The sequence below is a fragment of the Papio anubis genome, chromosome 1 (assembly GCF_008728515.1).
Source record: "Papio anubis isolate 15944 chromosome 1, Panubis1.0, whole genome shotgun sequence".
NCBI lineage: Eukaryota > Metazoa > Chordata > Mammalia > Primates > Cercopithecidae > Papio > Papio anubis.
This window is the reverse complement of record NC_044976.1, coordinates 5,524,067-5,540,323: the sequence shown is the minus strand read 5'-3', so window position 1 is coordinate 5,540,323 and position 16,257 is coordinate 5,524,067. Positions and strand designations below refer to the sequence as shown.

At 46.5% G+C, this 16,257-nt stretch overlaps 2 protein-coding genes across 3 annotated transcripts in view; both read left to right on the top strand.

Annotated features, from left to right (window-relative positions):
• The window catches only part of DNAJC11 (DnaJ heat shock protein family (Hsp40) member C11), a 72,269-nt gene that overhangs the window by 33,588 nt on the left and 22,424 nt on the right, over positions 1 to 16,257 (top strand). The window contains exon 4 of one of the 2 annotated variants that reach the window (XM_021935617.2): positions 1,344 to 1,445. In XM_021935617.2, coding sequence (XP_021791309.1) covers positions 1,344 to 1,445 — 102 coding nt within the window. Of the gene's footprint in view, positions 1 to 1,343; positions 1,446 to 8,009; positions 8,481 to 16,257 lie in introns of those variants that run through there. The other variant, XM_021935619.2, reaches the window with a different exon arrangement.
• LOC101015506 (NADH dehydrogenase [ubiquinone] 1 beta subcomplex subunit 6-like) lies at positions 1,344 to 2,752 on the top strand. The gene is made up of 2 exons (XM_003891047.5): positions 1,344 to 1,445; positions 2,219 to 2,752. The coding sequence occupies exon 2, from the start codon at positions 2,262 to 2,264 to the stop codon at positions 2,646 to 2,648; it is 387 nt and encodes a 128-aa protein (XP_003891096.2). The 5' UTR covers positions 1,344 to 1,445; positions 2,219 to 2,261; the 3' UTR covers positions 2,649 to 2,752.

Genomic DNA, 16,257 nt, shown 5'->3' with positions numbered 1-16,257 from the left:
CCGGGCTGGAGTGCAATGGCGTGATCTTGGCTCACTGCAACCTCCGACTCCTGGGTTCAAGTGATTCTCCTGCCTAAGCCTTCCGAGTAGCTGGGATTACAGGCACCCGCCACCACGCCTGGCTAATGTTTTGTATTTTTAGTAGAGACGGTTTCACCACATTGGCCAGGCTGGTCTCAAACTCCTGACCTCAGGTGATCCACCCACCTCGGCCTCCCAAAGGTATTCCACACCAGACCTGGAATACCTTTTCTTTTTTTTTTCCTTTTTTTTTTTTTTTTTTGAGACAGAGTCTTGCTCTGTTGCCCAGGCTGGAGTGCAGTGGCATGATCTCCGTTCACTGCAGCATCCACCTCCTGGGTTCAAGCAATTTTCCTGCCTCAGCCTCCCAGGTAGCTGGGATTACAGGCACCTACCACCATACCTGGCTAATTTTTGTATTTTTAGTAGAGATGGGGTTTCGCTATGTTGGCCAGGTTGGTCTCTAACTCCTGAACTGAGGTGATCCGCTCACCTCGGCCTCCCAAAGTGCTGGGATTACAGGTGTGAGCCACCGCGCCAGGCCGGAATACCTTATTTTCTCAGATTCGACATCACTGTGCATCCCTGAGTTTAACGAGGTCTGCTGCGTGGTACCTGAGTATTGTTACACCAGCCTACAACTGACAGCCCAGATTCTAAGGTTCATATACTATTGTAAGAAGAAGAGTTCCATGATTCTGAAAACACTCAGAGCCGCCAGACATGGTGGCTCATGCCTGCAATCCCAGCACTTTGGGAGGCTGATGTGGGAGGATCCTTTGAGGCCAAGAGTTTGAGGCCAACCTGGGCAACATAGCAAGACCCCGTCTGTACAGCAACAGAATAAAAACACCCAGACCCGACAGCTCGAGATCCTTGGTCCAAGAAGCTCAAAAGGAGTCTTTAGCGATTGTCCCAGACCACTAGGGAGAGCCAGCTTGTCTTCGTCCTAATATTTAACATTTGTTATCTGAGATTCATTAGGAAATTCACACTATGAAATTTAAGGTGACATTTTCCTTGTAAGATTTCTGCAGACTTAGAGATAAGTTGCTAAAATAAAGAATGTTTAAGTCACTCTGGAGAGCTGAGTGAAAGCTCATTTCAACCTTGGGAAGGGCCAGGAGGGCAGTGAGCTCTGCCTCACCCAGGCCTGAGCCATCGGATGGCAGAAGTCACGGTTTGGGGTACTTCCTGGGGAAAGGCCGTGGCTGGACCCCAGGCAGCATGCACACACCAAAATCAATGACTGCAGTTCTTTGTGTACGTTTCCCTTACCTCCTGGGTCCTCAGCTGTCTTCCCATCTTGATTCTGCACATAGGTTGTGGAAAGGAGGAGAACCCCAGCTGAAATTCGAGAGGAGTTTGAGCGGCTGCAGAGAGAGAGGGAAGAGAGGAGACTGCAGCAGCGAACCAATCCCAAGGTAAGCCAGGGGCCAGGTTTCATGAGGACACCTCATGAAAAGGCCTCATACCTAGAAGCCAGGTCTGAAATAATGAGGTGCTGGTGGATTGTTAAAGGAAAAACATACAAGCTGGTGGGACAAAATTTGGCTTATGTCAAAGTCATATCTTTCTGGAAACACCTCCCTAGCAGCCATCAGCCACGCTGCTGCTCATCTCCAGGAGATGAATGTTTTATACCATGTGGAGGGAAGACAAAACCAGTCCCCCGTTTTTTCCAGAAGTCAGGGAGTTTTGCCAAGCAGATATACAGGCCAGTCATTAAAGCCGTTTCCTCCGACTGTGCTGCCCAAGTCCTTGACGCTGGAAATCAGAGGACAGTGGCAGGGCAGAGGACAGCCACCTAATCACCTAAGCGTTGAGGCAGCAGAAGTCCTTGCTTACCCATTAGGATATGGAGAGCCAAAAAATGCAGAGGGCTCAGGGCGTGTCTGTGTTGCCTTGAGCAGAGGGCCCTGCTCACATCACCCCAGGGCATTGGTGCCATGACCACCGGTCAGTGGGTTGTTTGAGCAGCATCAGTGTCCCAGATCACCGATGGAGTTTAAGTCTTTTAACCCAGTGACACTACTTAGTCTGAGTTACTTTTCAATGCTAAGTATGCTCTCTTTTTCCTTTCAATTTGCTGGGGAGATTGTTTTGCCCAGCTCTGTGGCAAATAGGATAGCTTGGTCACTTTGAGATTCCAGTTGTACTGAATGGCTAATGAAACATGGCCCGGTGTACTATTCAGCTGTGTTTAAAAAGAGGGCTCAGGCCTTGGTACCAGCGGAGACATGACGGGGTATACTCCAGATGAGAAACTGCGGCTGCAACAGCTGCGAGAGCTGAGAAGGCGATGGCTGAAGGACCAGGAGCTGAGCCCTCGGGAGCCGGTGCTGCCCCCACAGAAGATGTGGCCTATGGAGAAATTCTGGAATAAGTTTTTGGAGAATAAATCCCCTTGGAGGAGAACGGTCCATGGGGTATACCAAAAGGGTATCTTTATTTTCACTCATATGCTTGTACCTGCCTGGATTATTCATTATTACCTGAAGTATCATGTGTCTGAAAAACCATATGGCATAGTTGAAAGGAAGGCCGGAATATTCCCTGGTGATACAATTCTGGAGACTGGAGAAGTAATTCCACCGACGAAAGAATTTCCTGATCAATATCATTAAAGATTATGTAAAAACTTTAAAAGGCTTATGAGCCTAAATTTGTTCCTATATTACCATATTTACTGAATTTTCTGGAAAAGTAACTTTAATAAAGTTTAATCTCAGAAAAAAAAAAAAAAAAAAAAGAGGGCTCAGTGGCCAGACCCTATCATTGTGGCCAGGATGGCCTGGCAGAGAGCCTGTATCTGTCATGATAAGGAGCTGGGAGCCCCCCCGTCTTCCATCAGCCTCTTCTCCCATGATCTGTGTCAAATCAACGTCGTTGGAAGGAGAGCGGAAGCCATACAAAGTTATAACAAGGATTATTATTTTCTTTAAACCTTGTAAAGGAAAAGAACAGGCCGGGTGCGGGGGCTCACTCCTATAATCCCAGCACTTTGGGAGGCAGAGGCGGGCAGATCACCTGAGGTCGGGAGTTTGAGACCAGCCTGGGCAATATGGTAAAACCCCATCTCTACTAAAAATACAATAAAAATTAGCCGGGCCTGGTGGTACATGACCACCAGCCTCCCGAGTAATTTCAGCTACTTGGGAGGCTGAGGCAGGAGAATCGCTTGAACCAGGGAGGCAGAGGTTGTAGTGAGCCAAGATCATGCCACTGCACTCCAGCCTGGACAACAGAGTGAGACTCTGTCTCAAAAAAATAAAAAAGAAAAGAAAGGAAAAGAACAAATGCTGGCTTAAACTGGGATGCATAGTAAGATAAACCTCTGATGAAATACATTCTAGAAAGCAGTTTTTTTTAAGACCCATATGGTATTTAAAGGACCATATATCCAGAACATGTCCATCTATTTGAATCCCACATTTCAAAGTATATTTGACCAGATAAAATTATGGATGGGAATGAAGCTTTTGTATCATCCATTATCATGTATAATCAATAAATGTTTTAATTCTCTTGGAAAAAAATGTATATTTGAAAATGGTAACACCTCCACTCCCATCTACTCACTCTCCCCTCAACAGGTGAGGTCCTCAGAAGTGCAGGGTTACCTTTTGGTCAGATGGAAGCAGAGAATCAAAACCCTGAGTGAACCGAGTTGGGGAGTTTGGGATAATTGGGGGAGTTGAAAATCTCCGAGGTGCCCTGAGCTGTGCTCATGATTCCTGCTTGGATCTCCCAGCCAGGTTCCCGCGGGAGGTCCAGTTTGGAAGGTCTGTGTTGGCAGGTGGAGGTGGGGTCAGGGTGCCTGGCAGGAGCAGGCTGTTCCTTTGGCGTTTTTGCTGTTCTGGCTGGAGGTTTGCTGTGTTAGGAGCAGTGAAAGGGAAAGAGAACCTCACTATCATCCTGCATCCGTGTCCTATGATCAAATCGGCCATCTGGGGGTGTGTGACAGTTGCTTATTAGGACTCTGCAAATGTGTCTGCAGGCCATGTTTCTGTGGAAAGAGGGAGCGCAGCTGTGACCATCTCACACAGACATGCAAGTGATTTTTAAAATGTCCTATACTTTGCTACTTCCATAAAACTGCTTCCAAATAAATCAAACATTTTCTAATCAGAAATCTTAAGCGATAACCAGATGTTGGCTGTCCAGCATTTTAAGGAGAGGATTTGAGGTAGATCTTTCATTCCATTTCTGACAGGTTTTTTTGCTTTTCAAGATGAGCAAACATCCTTGTCCTGAAGAGAAAGGGGTGATCTCCGCTTTAAGGAGACCATAGAGGCCAGGTGTGGTGGTGCACGCCTGTAATCCCAGCACTTTGGGAGGCCAAGGTGGGCGGATCACTTGAGTTCAGGAGTTCGAGACCAGCCTGGGCAACATAGTGAGACTCCGTGTCTACAAATAAAATACTAAAATTAGCCAGGCATGGTAACATGCACCTGTAGATCCAGCTACCTGGGAGGCTGAGGTGGGAGGATCCCTTGAGCCTGGGAGGTCCAGGCTGCAGTGAGCCAAGATTGCACCCCTGCACTGCAGCCTGGGCAGCAGAGTCTCAAACAAACAAACAAAAAGACCGTGGGGAAGCCAGGCATGGCGGCTTATTCCTGTAATCCTGGCACTTTGGGAGGCCAAGGCAGGAGGATTGCTTGAGTTCAGGAGTTTGAGGTCAGCCTGGGCAACATAACAAGACTCCCATCTCTACAAAATATTTACAAATTAGCTGGACACAGTGGCACATACCTGTAGTCCAGGTTACTTGGGAGGCAGACGAAGGAGGATTGCCCTAGCCCAGGAGTTCAAGGTTGCAGTGAGCCGTGATTGCACCACTGCACTCCAGCCTGGGCAACAGAGCAAGGTCCTGTCTTAAACAAAAACAGAAGGACACTTTTGATGACTTAGGGATCAGCCTGTCAGCTGGATCCTCACAGAGGACCTCAGCTCAGAGGGGTTTGCAGGCTGTATCGCATGCGTGATATTATTGCCACCCGAAACGCGGGTGCATATTTCTCTCTGTTTTCACCAATAAGAGCAGATGAGGTAGGGATTTCCAGTAGGTTGATGTATCTACCAAGCAAAAGAGCCTAGTGAGGAAAAGCCCAGGTTAGAAGGTACAACTGCCAGCAGGAGGCAGGACACAGAGTGAGGCGTTGGACAGTGCTCCGTTTTCTCTTTTGTAAAATGAGGACATCTGTCCTGACTACCATGCCAAGTTGTGGAAAGATTGAAAACACATGAAATAGATGTTAATTTATTAGGGAAAGATAATCTTGCCATATAAATGCAAACTGACATTCAGAACGAAATGTGGTGGTGGTGGTTCATTCAACACTGAGGAGGAAATTCTTAGCTTGGTCAGGAATGGGTGGGACCTTTGAGTTGGGATTTGAAAATGGCCGTCGAAGCTGGGCGCGGTGGCTCACGCCTGTAGGCTGAGGTGGGCGGATCACGAGGTCAGGAGATAAGACCGTCCTGGCTAATGCAGTGAAACCCCATCTCTACTAAAAATACAAAGTTAGCTGGGTGTGGTGGCAGGCGCCTGTAGTCCTAGCTACTCAGGAGGCTGAGGCAAGAGAATGGCCTAAACCCGGGAAGCAGAGCTTGCAGTGAGCCGAGATCATGCCACTGCACTCTAGCCCGGGTGACAGAGAGAGACTCAGTCTCAAAAAAAAATAAAAGAAAATGGCCCTCGAACAATTCCCGCAGCCATTGCCTGGGGCCGGGTCCGGTGCTGTTTGCAGTATGGCTGGCTATGATACGGACTTGTGTGGAATGTGCCTTGCCAGGCACCATGGTGCCCAGGAGGGAACAAGTAGAATCCCCAGCCCCGGGGTGTGTCCACTTTGCCCACTGGCTCCAGCTGATGGAACGCATGCATGCACACACACACAGAGGCACATCCGTGTGTGGGAGGCAGCATGGGAGAACCTTGGACTTAGAGTCCAGCGTCCTACATCCAGACTCAGATTCCACCTTCCTGTCTGTGCCCTTGATCAAGTCCCTTCTGCATTCTTAGTCCAGTTTCTGCCTCCATGTAATGGGAGGCCCACTTTCTGGGTTAAGTCTTTGGACCCCACAGTCCTTAGCTCTAATTACCTGTTTTCCGCCTTTGCTTTGCCCTGTGGGAGTAAATTCCTGTCTGTATGTCCTGCTGGAAAACGCCACCCTCCGGTTGCTGTGGTCCCAGTGTCTTTAGGGCCCTCCACATTGAACTGGCATCAGGGAGAGAATTGGTGGCTGGGGAGGACGTGGGGTTCATCCCTGAGAACAGTATGTGAAACTGGAGCCCGACTGGACCACCCTGGGCATCCTCCTGCCATCGTCAGATTTCTGTCTTATTTGCATAATCCATCCACATTTCTTGCATTTTAAGGACTTAAGATCATGTAACAGTGTCGTTCTGTGCTGTATTCACTTCGTATTGATTATTTTCATTCCTTTTTTCCTTAATACCCATAAATCTTCTCTCTCTGTGGACGGCAGCCACTTTGAGCATATTTAAAAGGCAATTTGATCCCAGGCAGCTTGTCCGACTTCATTGCTGCCTCCTTCATGAACTTGTTTACATCCCATGTGGAGCAGATGATTAAGTTAGGTTTGTTTGGGGGTACGGGGGCAAAGGAGCTTGACTCTCTGCGGGCACATATTGCTTTAGTTTTTTGACCCTACGACAAAATAGTTTCATGGAGATTTACGTTATTTCTGGGCCATTTTTGCTATTACAGAGATTGATATACACTCCTTGGCAAGACCTCTCTTATCTAGAAAACCCCATCATCAGCGTGGTTTGTGTAATAGCTAAAAAACACAATTCAGCTTTATTAGAAAAAAATGTAAATGATGTATCGGCCAAGCGTGGTGGCTCACGCCTGTAATCCGAGTGTGTCCAGAGTTCATTCCTTCCAGTGAGTTTGTGGTCTCGCTGACTTCAAGAATGAAGCTGCGGACCTTCACGGTGAGTGTTACAGCACTTAAAGGTGGTGCAGACCTAAAGAGTAAGCAGCAGCAAGACTTATTGTGGAGAGCAAAAAGAACAAAGCTTCCACAGTGTGGAAGGGGACCCAAGCGGGTTGCTGCTGTTGGCTGGGGTGGCCATCTTTTATTTCTTTATTTCTCCCCGCCCATGTCCTGCTGATTGGTCTATTTTACAGAGTGCCAGTTGGTCCATTTTACGTAGTGCTGATTAGTGCACTTACAATCCACAGAGCGCTGATTGGTGCGTTTTTACAGAGTGCTGATTGGTGCATTTACAATCCTCCAGCTAGCCATAGAGCATTGATTGGTGCATTTTTACAGAGTGCTGATTGGTACATTTGCAATCTTCTAGCTAGCCACAGAGTGCTGATTGGTGCGTTTTTACAGAGTGGTGATTGGTACATTTACAATCCTCTTGTAAGACAGAAAAGTTCTCCAAGTCCTCACCTGACCCAGGAAGTCCGTCTGGCTTCATCTCTCACCATCGTTTTGGGAGGCTGAGGTGGGTGCATCATCTGAGGTCAGGAGTTCCAGACCAGCCTGACCAACACAGTGAAACCCCATCTCTACTAAAAATACAAAAATTAGCCGGGTGTGCTGGCAGGTGCCTGTAATCCCAACTACTTGGGAGGCTGAAGCAGGAGAATTGCTTGAACCTGGGAGGCGGGGGTTTCAGTGAGCCGAGATCGCACCACTGCAGTCCAGCCTGAGTGACAAGCTCGAGACGCCATCTCTAAATAAATATATAAAAATAATGTATCAACAGCCCGGGCAACATGGCAAAATCGCATCTCTACAAAAAATAATAATAATTAACTGGGCATGGTGGTGTGCTCCTGTAGTCCCAGCTACTGAGGAGGCTGAGACAGGAGGAACGCTTGAGCCCTGGAGGTGGAGGTTGCAGTGAGCCAGGATCGTGCCAGCCTGGCTCCAGCCTCCAAGATGCACTCCAGCCTGGGTGACAGAGACCCCATCTCAAAAAATAAATGAATAATATATCAAGGAAGGCATATGACCATAAAAATATTTTTAAATGCCAAAATGTTTTCATAAAGCTGTAAGAGTGCATCACTTGGTTATTTTTCAAGGATTCTGGGGTTGCCCTGGCAATGACTGTAGCCAGCAAAGTCGCCCGGGCTTATGACTTCAGTCTGTTCTGTGGAAGTGGTTCTGATGTCATAAAACTGCCCAGACTTGGCTGAGAGCATGATAGAGCAAAAGAAGGATTGTTTGACCCATATGTTTGTTGTGCATAGTGACAGGAAAAGACAGTGGGCTGCAGAAAATGGGCTGCTGTTGCAATTGGAGATTGTGGGAAGTTGTCTGGTAAGGAGAAGAGGGACCAAAGCCTGGTGAATCAGGTCTGGGAAAGTGCTGTGACAATGAAACTGAAACCCTGGAGAAGAGTGGTCTTGGCAATCGGGATAGAAGGCACAGAGGGATTCAAAGGTAAAACAGCTGTTTGTCTTGAAGTGAATATCCGTCAGAGGGCTGTTTCACCCCTTCATGTCAGCATAATCACTTACAAACAAGGTTTCAGAATTAGAGACTGCTGTTTATCCGGGGAGGACAGGCTCTGACTTCCATTTGAGATGAAGTGATTCTGTGGGAACTGTCATGAGTGCCATGCTGGTGGGTTCATCGGTTATAAACAGGTGAATTTCACGTTGCCTTGTATCACCTCTTTTGGTGGAATTTTCAGTTAGTAAAGAGTTCCTTTTGAGATTGCAATTGACAGAAATTTCTTATGTTGCCCTCATGGCCAGATAAATATAAACATGAAAATAATTCCGCCTGATTGGTGTTGAATGTGTCAACATGATTGTGATCATTACTACACAGTGTCTGCATGTATCAAATCAGCACACTGTACACCTGGAACGTGTGCGATCTCTATTTGTCAGTTAAATGTTTTAAATTTTTTAAAGAAGGTTTGAAACCAAAAAATAAAGAATTTAGAATGGTACATTCCTGGCTGAATAAACAACTGATTCTACTCAACGAGTACAAATGCATCATCTCCTCCCTGGTAAGAAGTTTCTCATTGTGGGAGAAAGGCTCTAACTCATGCTCAGAGTTTCTGAGTGATGTCAGTGAAGACGTGTTTATCACATTCACAGTTAACCCAAGGCGGAAGGTTCTCAAAGAGCCCAGTTAATAAGAATGAAGGGATTAAACTACAAAATAAGATTTAACGGCTGGGCACGGAGGCTCACGCCTCTAATCCCAGCATTTTGGGAGGCCGAGGCAGGCGGATCACGAGGTCAGGAGATCGAGACCATCCTGGCTAACACAGTGAAACCCTGTCTCTACTAAAAATACAAAAAACTAGCCGGGCGAGGTGGCGGGCGCCTGTAGTCCCAGCTACTCGGGAGGCTGAAGCAGGAGAATGGCGTGAACCGGGAGGTGGAGCTTGCAGTGAGCCGAGATCATGCCACTGCAGTCCATCCTGAGCAACAGAGTGAGACTCCGTCTCAAAAAAAAAAAGAAAAAAAAGAAAAAAAAAGAAAGATTTAACAGGGAGAAGTGTGCTAGCTACGAAAGGGGGGAAATGGGGCAAATGGTCATCTTTCGTTGACTTGGTTTAATATTAGCAATTTTGTGGGTTGGAGATGGGTGAAAATGGTTGATTTATTCACAAAGTAATTTAATTTAGGTGCCTGTAACGTGCCAGACACTTTAGGAATGTGAACATTCAGCAGAGAATAAAACAGACAACCTAATCCTGCCATGAAGCTTAATGATCTAGTTGAGGGACACAGAATCTGCAATAAATGCAATATATAAATTATATATTAGGACTGGGCATGGTGGCTCACGCCTGTAATCCCAGCACTTGGGGAGGCCGAGGCAGGCGGAACACCTGAGGTCAGGAGTTCGAGACCAGCCTGGCCAACATGGTGAAACCTCATATCTACCAATAATACAAAAATTAGCTGGGTGCAATGGCACACACCTGTAATCCCAGCTACTCAGGAAGCTGGGGCAGGAGAATCACTTGAACCCAGGAGGCTGAGGTTGCAGTGAGTTGAGATTGTGCCATTGCACTCCAGCCTGAGCGACAAGAGTGCAACTCCATCTCAAAAAAAAAAAAAAAAGAACTTTTTAAATAATTAACCAGGCACAGTGGCACGCGCCTGTAATTCCAGCTATTTAGGAGGCCGAGGAAGGGATGTCCCTTGAGTCCGAGAGTTCAGGGCAACAGTGAGCTGTGATCAAGCCACCACACTCTAGCCTGGGCAGCAAAGTAAGACCCTGTCTCTAAAAAAATAAAATAAAATATTCAGATTATGTCATTTGTTGAAATATGTTTTAATGAATATTGGTTTTATTATATCAGAGAAACTATAAATAATTTATTCAAAGGTAGTTGAAAAATAAAATATTGGGACAGGCACGATGACTCACACCTGTGATCCCAGCATTTTGGGAGGCTAAGGCAGGAGGATTGCTTGATCCCAAGAGTTGGCGATCAGCCTGGGCAATATAGCGAGACTCTGTCTCTACAAAAAATACAAAAATTAGCCAGGTGTGGTGGCATGTGCCTATGGTCCCAACTACTTGGGAGGCTGAGGGAGGAGAATCACTTGAGCCCAGGAGTTTGAGGCTGCATTGAGCTGTTTGTGCCACTGCACTACAGCTTGGGGAAGATTCTGTCTCTTAAAATAAAATAAAATGTTCTTAAGAAAACATGGCGGCCGGGTGCGTTGGCTCACGCCTGTAATCCCAGCACTTTGGGAGGCCGAGGCGGGCGGATCACAAGGTCAGGAGATCGAGACCATCCTGGCTAACAAACACGGTGGAACCCCATCTCTACTAAAAATACAAAAAAAATTAGCCACTCATGGTGGCAGGCACCTGTAGTCATAGTTACTTAGGAGGCTGAAGCAGGAGAATGGCGTGAACCCAGGAGGCGGAGCTTGCAGTGAACCGAGATGACACCACTGCACTCCAGCCCAGGTGACAGAGCAAGACTCCATCTCAAAAAAAAAAAAAAGAGTAGGAATTATTATTTGGGGCATGTATCCACAGACTTTTAGTCTGTTCATCAACCTTGTCTGTCTCCAATATCAGTGTTCTGATTATGTGCTGCTGTATAACCATTTCCAAACTTGGTGGCTTCCAACAACAATTCCATACTGTCTCACAGTTCTGTGGATTAGCTGGGACTTGACTGTGATGGGGTGGTGCTCCCAGGGGTTGCAGTCAGGTGGTAGCTGGGTCTCATCCTCTGCAGGCTTGCTGGTCTGCACGTCAGCAGTGGCTTCTGCATTCATGTCTCGTGTACCTCAGCGGAGTTGGCTGGCATTGCCCTCTCTCCAGGCAACCTCTCCCCTCAGGCTTCCTTGCCAACAACAGTCTCTGGGTAGCTGGACTTAATACATATTAGCTAGTGTCACCCAGATAGTGCATTTTAGAGACCTGGGCCGAGCTGCAAGGCTTCTCATGAGCTGGTCTTGAAGTCAGCACCATCAAATCCGTGCATTCTGTTGGACAAAAGCAAGTCTGAGAGTTGCTTTTATGAACCCGAGAGGTTCAGGATCAAGGAGAGGGCTCTTTATGAGGGCATGAGTACCCGCAGGCGTGGTTCCTTGGGAGGCCTTTGATCTAACTTCCACAGTGTGTCACGCTGTTTTGTGAAGAGTGTATTTCCAGTGTCTTTTTCTTTAATACCATTGCCTACTATCTTTATGAAAGTTGCATTTATATTTAGCAAGTTTTATTTTACTTTGAGACAGTGTCTCATACTATCACCCAGGCTAGAGTGCAGTGATACAGTCACGGCTCACTGCAGCCTTGACCTCCCGGGCTTAAGGAATCCTCCCACCTCAGTCTCCCAGGTGACTGGGACCACAGGCGGCTACCACCACTGCCAGCTAATCTTTTTTTTTTTTTTAGTTTTTTTTGTGGAGACAGAGTCTCAACATGTTGCCTAGGCCGGTCTCAAACTCCTGGGCTCAAGCAATCCCTTCACCTTAGCCTCCCAAAGTACTGGGATTGCAGGAGTGAGCCACAGCACCCAACCGAAATTTTTGACACATTTAATTGATTCTTCTCTGTGTTTCATATTTTTAATTTAGAAAATACTCTCTCCATTCTAAATTTCTTCATATTAGAACATAAAAATATCTTGGCCCAAGTATTTTGACAGGTATCGTCTTTTTAACTTTATTCACAACAGTTTTCTTTGACACATTTTTCTAAATCATCTTTATTTATGATCTTTTGAATGTTTTATCAAATTTAGATGCTACAAAACTGTAGACCTTTTCAATTCCATTTCATTCTAGAACAGAATATAAATTTATCCAATTAAACATGACAGCTCCACCAAGATTCCTACCCAAAATAAAGATACTCCAAAATGCCATTATGGAATTTCAAAATTATATCTCATAAACCGTTTGAACTCTTGTTTATTTTGTATGGTTTTTTTCCCCAAAAAAAGATCAGCTTCAGAGTATTTTTCATTACAAGCCTTATTTTCAGTGATTGTAATTTTTTTTTTTTTTTTTTTTTTTTAAGACAGAGTCTTGTTCTGTTGCCCAGGCTAGAGTGCAGTGGCACGATCTTGGTTCACTGCAACCTCTGCCTCCCAGGTAGAAGCAATTCTGCCTCAGCCTCCTGAGGAGCTGGGATTACAGATACACGCCACCACGCCTGGCAAATTTTTGTATTTTTAGTAGAGACGGGGTTTCACCATGTTGGTCAGGCTGGTCTTGAACTCCTGACCTCGTGAGCCGCCTGCCTCGGCCTCCCAAAGTGCTGGGATTACAGGCATGAGCCACTGCGCCCAGCCTGTTGTTTTTGAAACAGAGTCTTGCTCTGTCACCCATGCTGGAGTGCAGTGGCACGATCTTGGCTCATGGCAACCTCCACCTTTCAAGTTCAAGCAGTTCTCCTGCCTCAGCCTCCAGAGTAGCTGGGACATGTGCCCAGCTAATTTTTGTATGTTTAGTAGCGACAGGGTTTCACCATGCTGGCCAGGCTGGTCTCGAACTCCTGACTTCAGGTGATCCACCTGCCTCAGCCTCCCAAAGCGTTGGGGTTACAAGTATCAGCCACCGCACCTGGCCACAAATTGTTCATATACTGCCGTGCAGTTTTTTTTATTACTCAGAATCATCGTCATCACAGAGATGTGTTTTTGCTGTTACTCTGTGAATATAAAAATTTGTGAATTTTGACAACTACAACTTCATTTTCCATGGGTAGAGTACCACAGCTTGTTTTGACACAATTATACATTATGTATCACTACAACTAATTCTAAGGATGTTTCTAGTCCATGGGTTTCTTGATTTAATAAAAATATTTTTTACCATAACGCTATACTGCCTCAAAGTTGGTATTTGAATATCACCACAAAAAAAAAAAAAACACGTTTACCTTCAATGTGGAACTTTTAAATTGAGTTTATAGTAGCATTTATAATGTCAGGCGTTTCACTCTCAACAGAAATCAAGTAATTATTAGGGTTAATGCATTTTCAGATTGAAGCATCTGATAGAAAGCTAGCACTGGCCAGGCACGGTGGCTCACGCCTGTAATCTCAGCACTTTGGGAGGCCGAGGCAGGCGGATCACGAGGTCAAGAGATCAAGATCATCCTGGTCAACATGGTGAAACCCTGTCTCTACTAAAAATACAAAAATTAGCTGGGCATAGTGGCGCATGCCTGTAGTCCCAACTACTCAGGAGATTGAGACAGGAGAATCGCATGCCTGTAGTCCCAACTACTCAGGAGACTGAGACAGGAGAATCGCTTGAACCCGGCAGGCGGAGGTTGCAGTGAGCCGAGATCGTGCCACTGCACTGCACTGGACTAATGGCTAATGTCGCCTGATGACAGAGCGAGACTCCATCTCAAAAAGAAAAAAAAAGCTAGCATCATTAACAGTTGGGAAGTGGGGCTAATAGGGCAACCAACACAGAAACAGCTGTTGCTTTATCTTTCATTTGTGCATTGCAGACCTTGGAGTGGAAATGTGAGTGAAATTAATGTAGAGGAACTACCATTTGATCTAAATGAAAAATGATTTTCACAGTTATATGTAAATACACCTGCTGCTACAGCCCACTTTCCGGCACAGTCTTCTTGGAGGAATGACTGACCGTTGACGCTGGTGCTTCTCCAGCAGATCTGAGACTTGATTTTCACGTGCTCAGAGTTAGCACTTTGGATGGTCAGTGTGGAAAAACAGTTTATGCGACTTATAAGTTCATCAGCTCTCTGGGAAAATGGAAATTTAATACTCAGTGTCAGCCCTGCCTGAAGAGTTTATTGAAAAAGAAAGCATTGCCAAACAGCAATAAAAACCTGTAGATTTATATCAAGGATTTCCAGATTCAAGCCACTGCCTGTTTTCCTGTGGCCTGTGAGCTAAGAATGGTTTTTGCATTTTTTAATGGTCAAGAAAAACCAAAGGAAGAGGCCGTTGTGACATATGAAAGTTATGTGAAATTCAGATTTCAGCTTCATGAGCAGTGTTGTATTGGAATACAGACACACTCAGTCATTGACTGTTTATCTGGCCGCTTTCCCATTTGAGTAGCAGAGATGAATTCCGACAACAGGCCGTATGGCACCAAAAGTCTTCACTCTGGCTCTTCACAGAAGACATGTGCAAAGCCTGATGGGTATCCTTCAACAGGCGACGGAAACATCATGGCAGCGGTGCTCAGGGTGCTCTTTGACAGGCTCCGCAGCACAGGCCACCTGTGTTCCCCACACGTTTTCATATATAGTTGGAGTTTCCTAGGGATGTGGCTGACCAGTGGGCTCGACAACTTCAGCTGCCCCACACGCCAAGACTGGCCGCCACCGGCTCCGCCACATGGGCAGCAGCATCTGATACTTCCCCACGACCAAGGCTAGGAGTGACCTGCACCTCACCACTGCGTCAGCATGCAGCACACATGCCCGACCTCGAAAGGGAGGTGCTTCCTACAGTTCATCTGCAAAGAAATGGGAAAAGAGTGGTGGGATCTCACTGGTCAGCTCCTAAAAGGCACTGTGCGTCTCACACATTAGATGAGACCATGGCAGATGCTAGAAATAAAGTGATGGTCCATCTGCAAAACGTACTCTGACATAAAAGTGAAAAATCTGAGCTAATGGCTAAACCAACAGAAACAACAGATTTAAACCCCCCCTGTGACACTCCATAGACTACCCAAACACCACCCTGTCTGAACTCACCTGCCATTGCCCCTCCGCTCCAGCCCTAGAGACCTCCTTGCCCCTCCACTGGGTGCCCACGAGGGCCATCCTCATTTGTGTCTTTGTTCCCACGCCCCCTTCTCAGAGGTCCCTTTCTTGACCACTTAAAACACTCTCTCGGCCGGCCGGGCACGGTGGCTCATGCCTGTAATCCCAACAGTTTGGGAGGCCGCCAAGGTGGGCGGATCACGAGGTCAGGAGATCAAGACCATCCTGGCTAACACGTGAAACCCTGTCTCTACTAAAAATACAAAAAATTAACTGGGCGTGGTGGCGGGTACCTGTAGTCCCAACTACTTGGGAGGCTGAGGCAGGAGAATGGCATGAACCCGGGAGGGGGAGCTTGCAGTGAGCCGAGATTGCACAGAGCGAGACTCCGTCTCAAGAAAACAAAACAAAACAAAAACCACTCTGTCAGGCTACTTATGGGGTGATAGAAATGTTCTGTGTCTTGATTTGGAGGTAGTTTCACCAGCATATACATGTCAAAGACTCATTGAATTGTGCATTTCAAATGGGTGCAGTTTATATTGTAATACAGAAATTAAACCTCAATAAATTGTTTTAGCTTGGGCTCTGTGCCTCACGCTTGTAATCCCAGCACTTTGGGAGGCTGAGGCGGGCGGATCACCTGAGGTTGAGAGTTGGAGACCACCTGACTAATGTGGTGAAACCCCATCTCTACTAAAAATACAAAATTAGCCGGGCATGGTGGTGCATGCCTGTAATCACAGCTACATAGGAGACTGAGGCAGGAGAATCGCTTGAACCCGGGAGGCGGAGGTTGCAGTGAGCCTAGATCATGCCACTGCCCTCCAGCCTGGGCGACAGAGTGAGACTCCGTATCAAAAAAAAAACAAAACAAGACCGGGCATGGTGGCTCACGCCTGTAATCCCAGCACCTTGGGAGGCCAAGGCGGGCAGATCACGAAGTCAAGAGATCGAGACCATCCTGGCTAACATGGTGAAACCACATCTCTACTAAAAATACAAAAAATTAGCCGGGCATGGTGGTGGGCGCCTGTA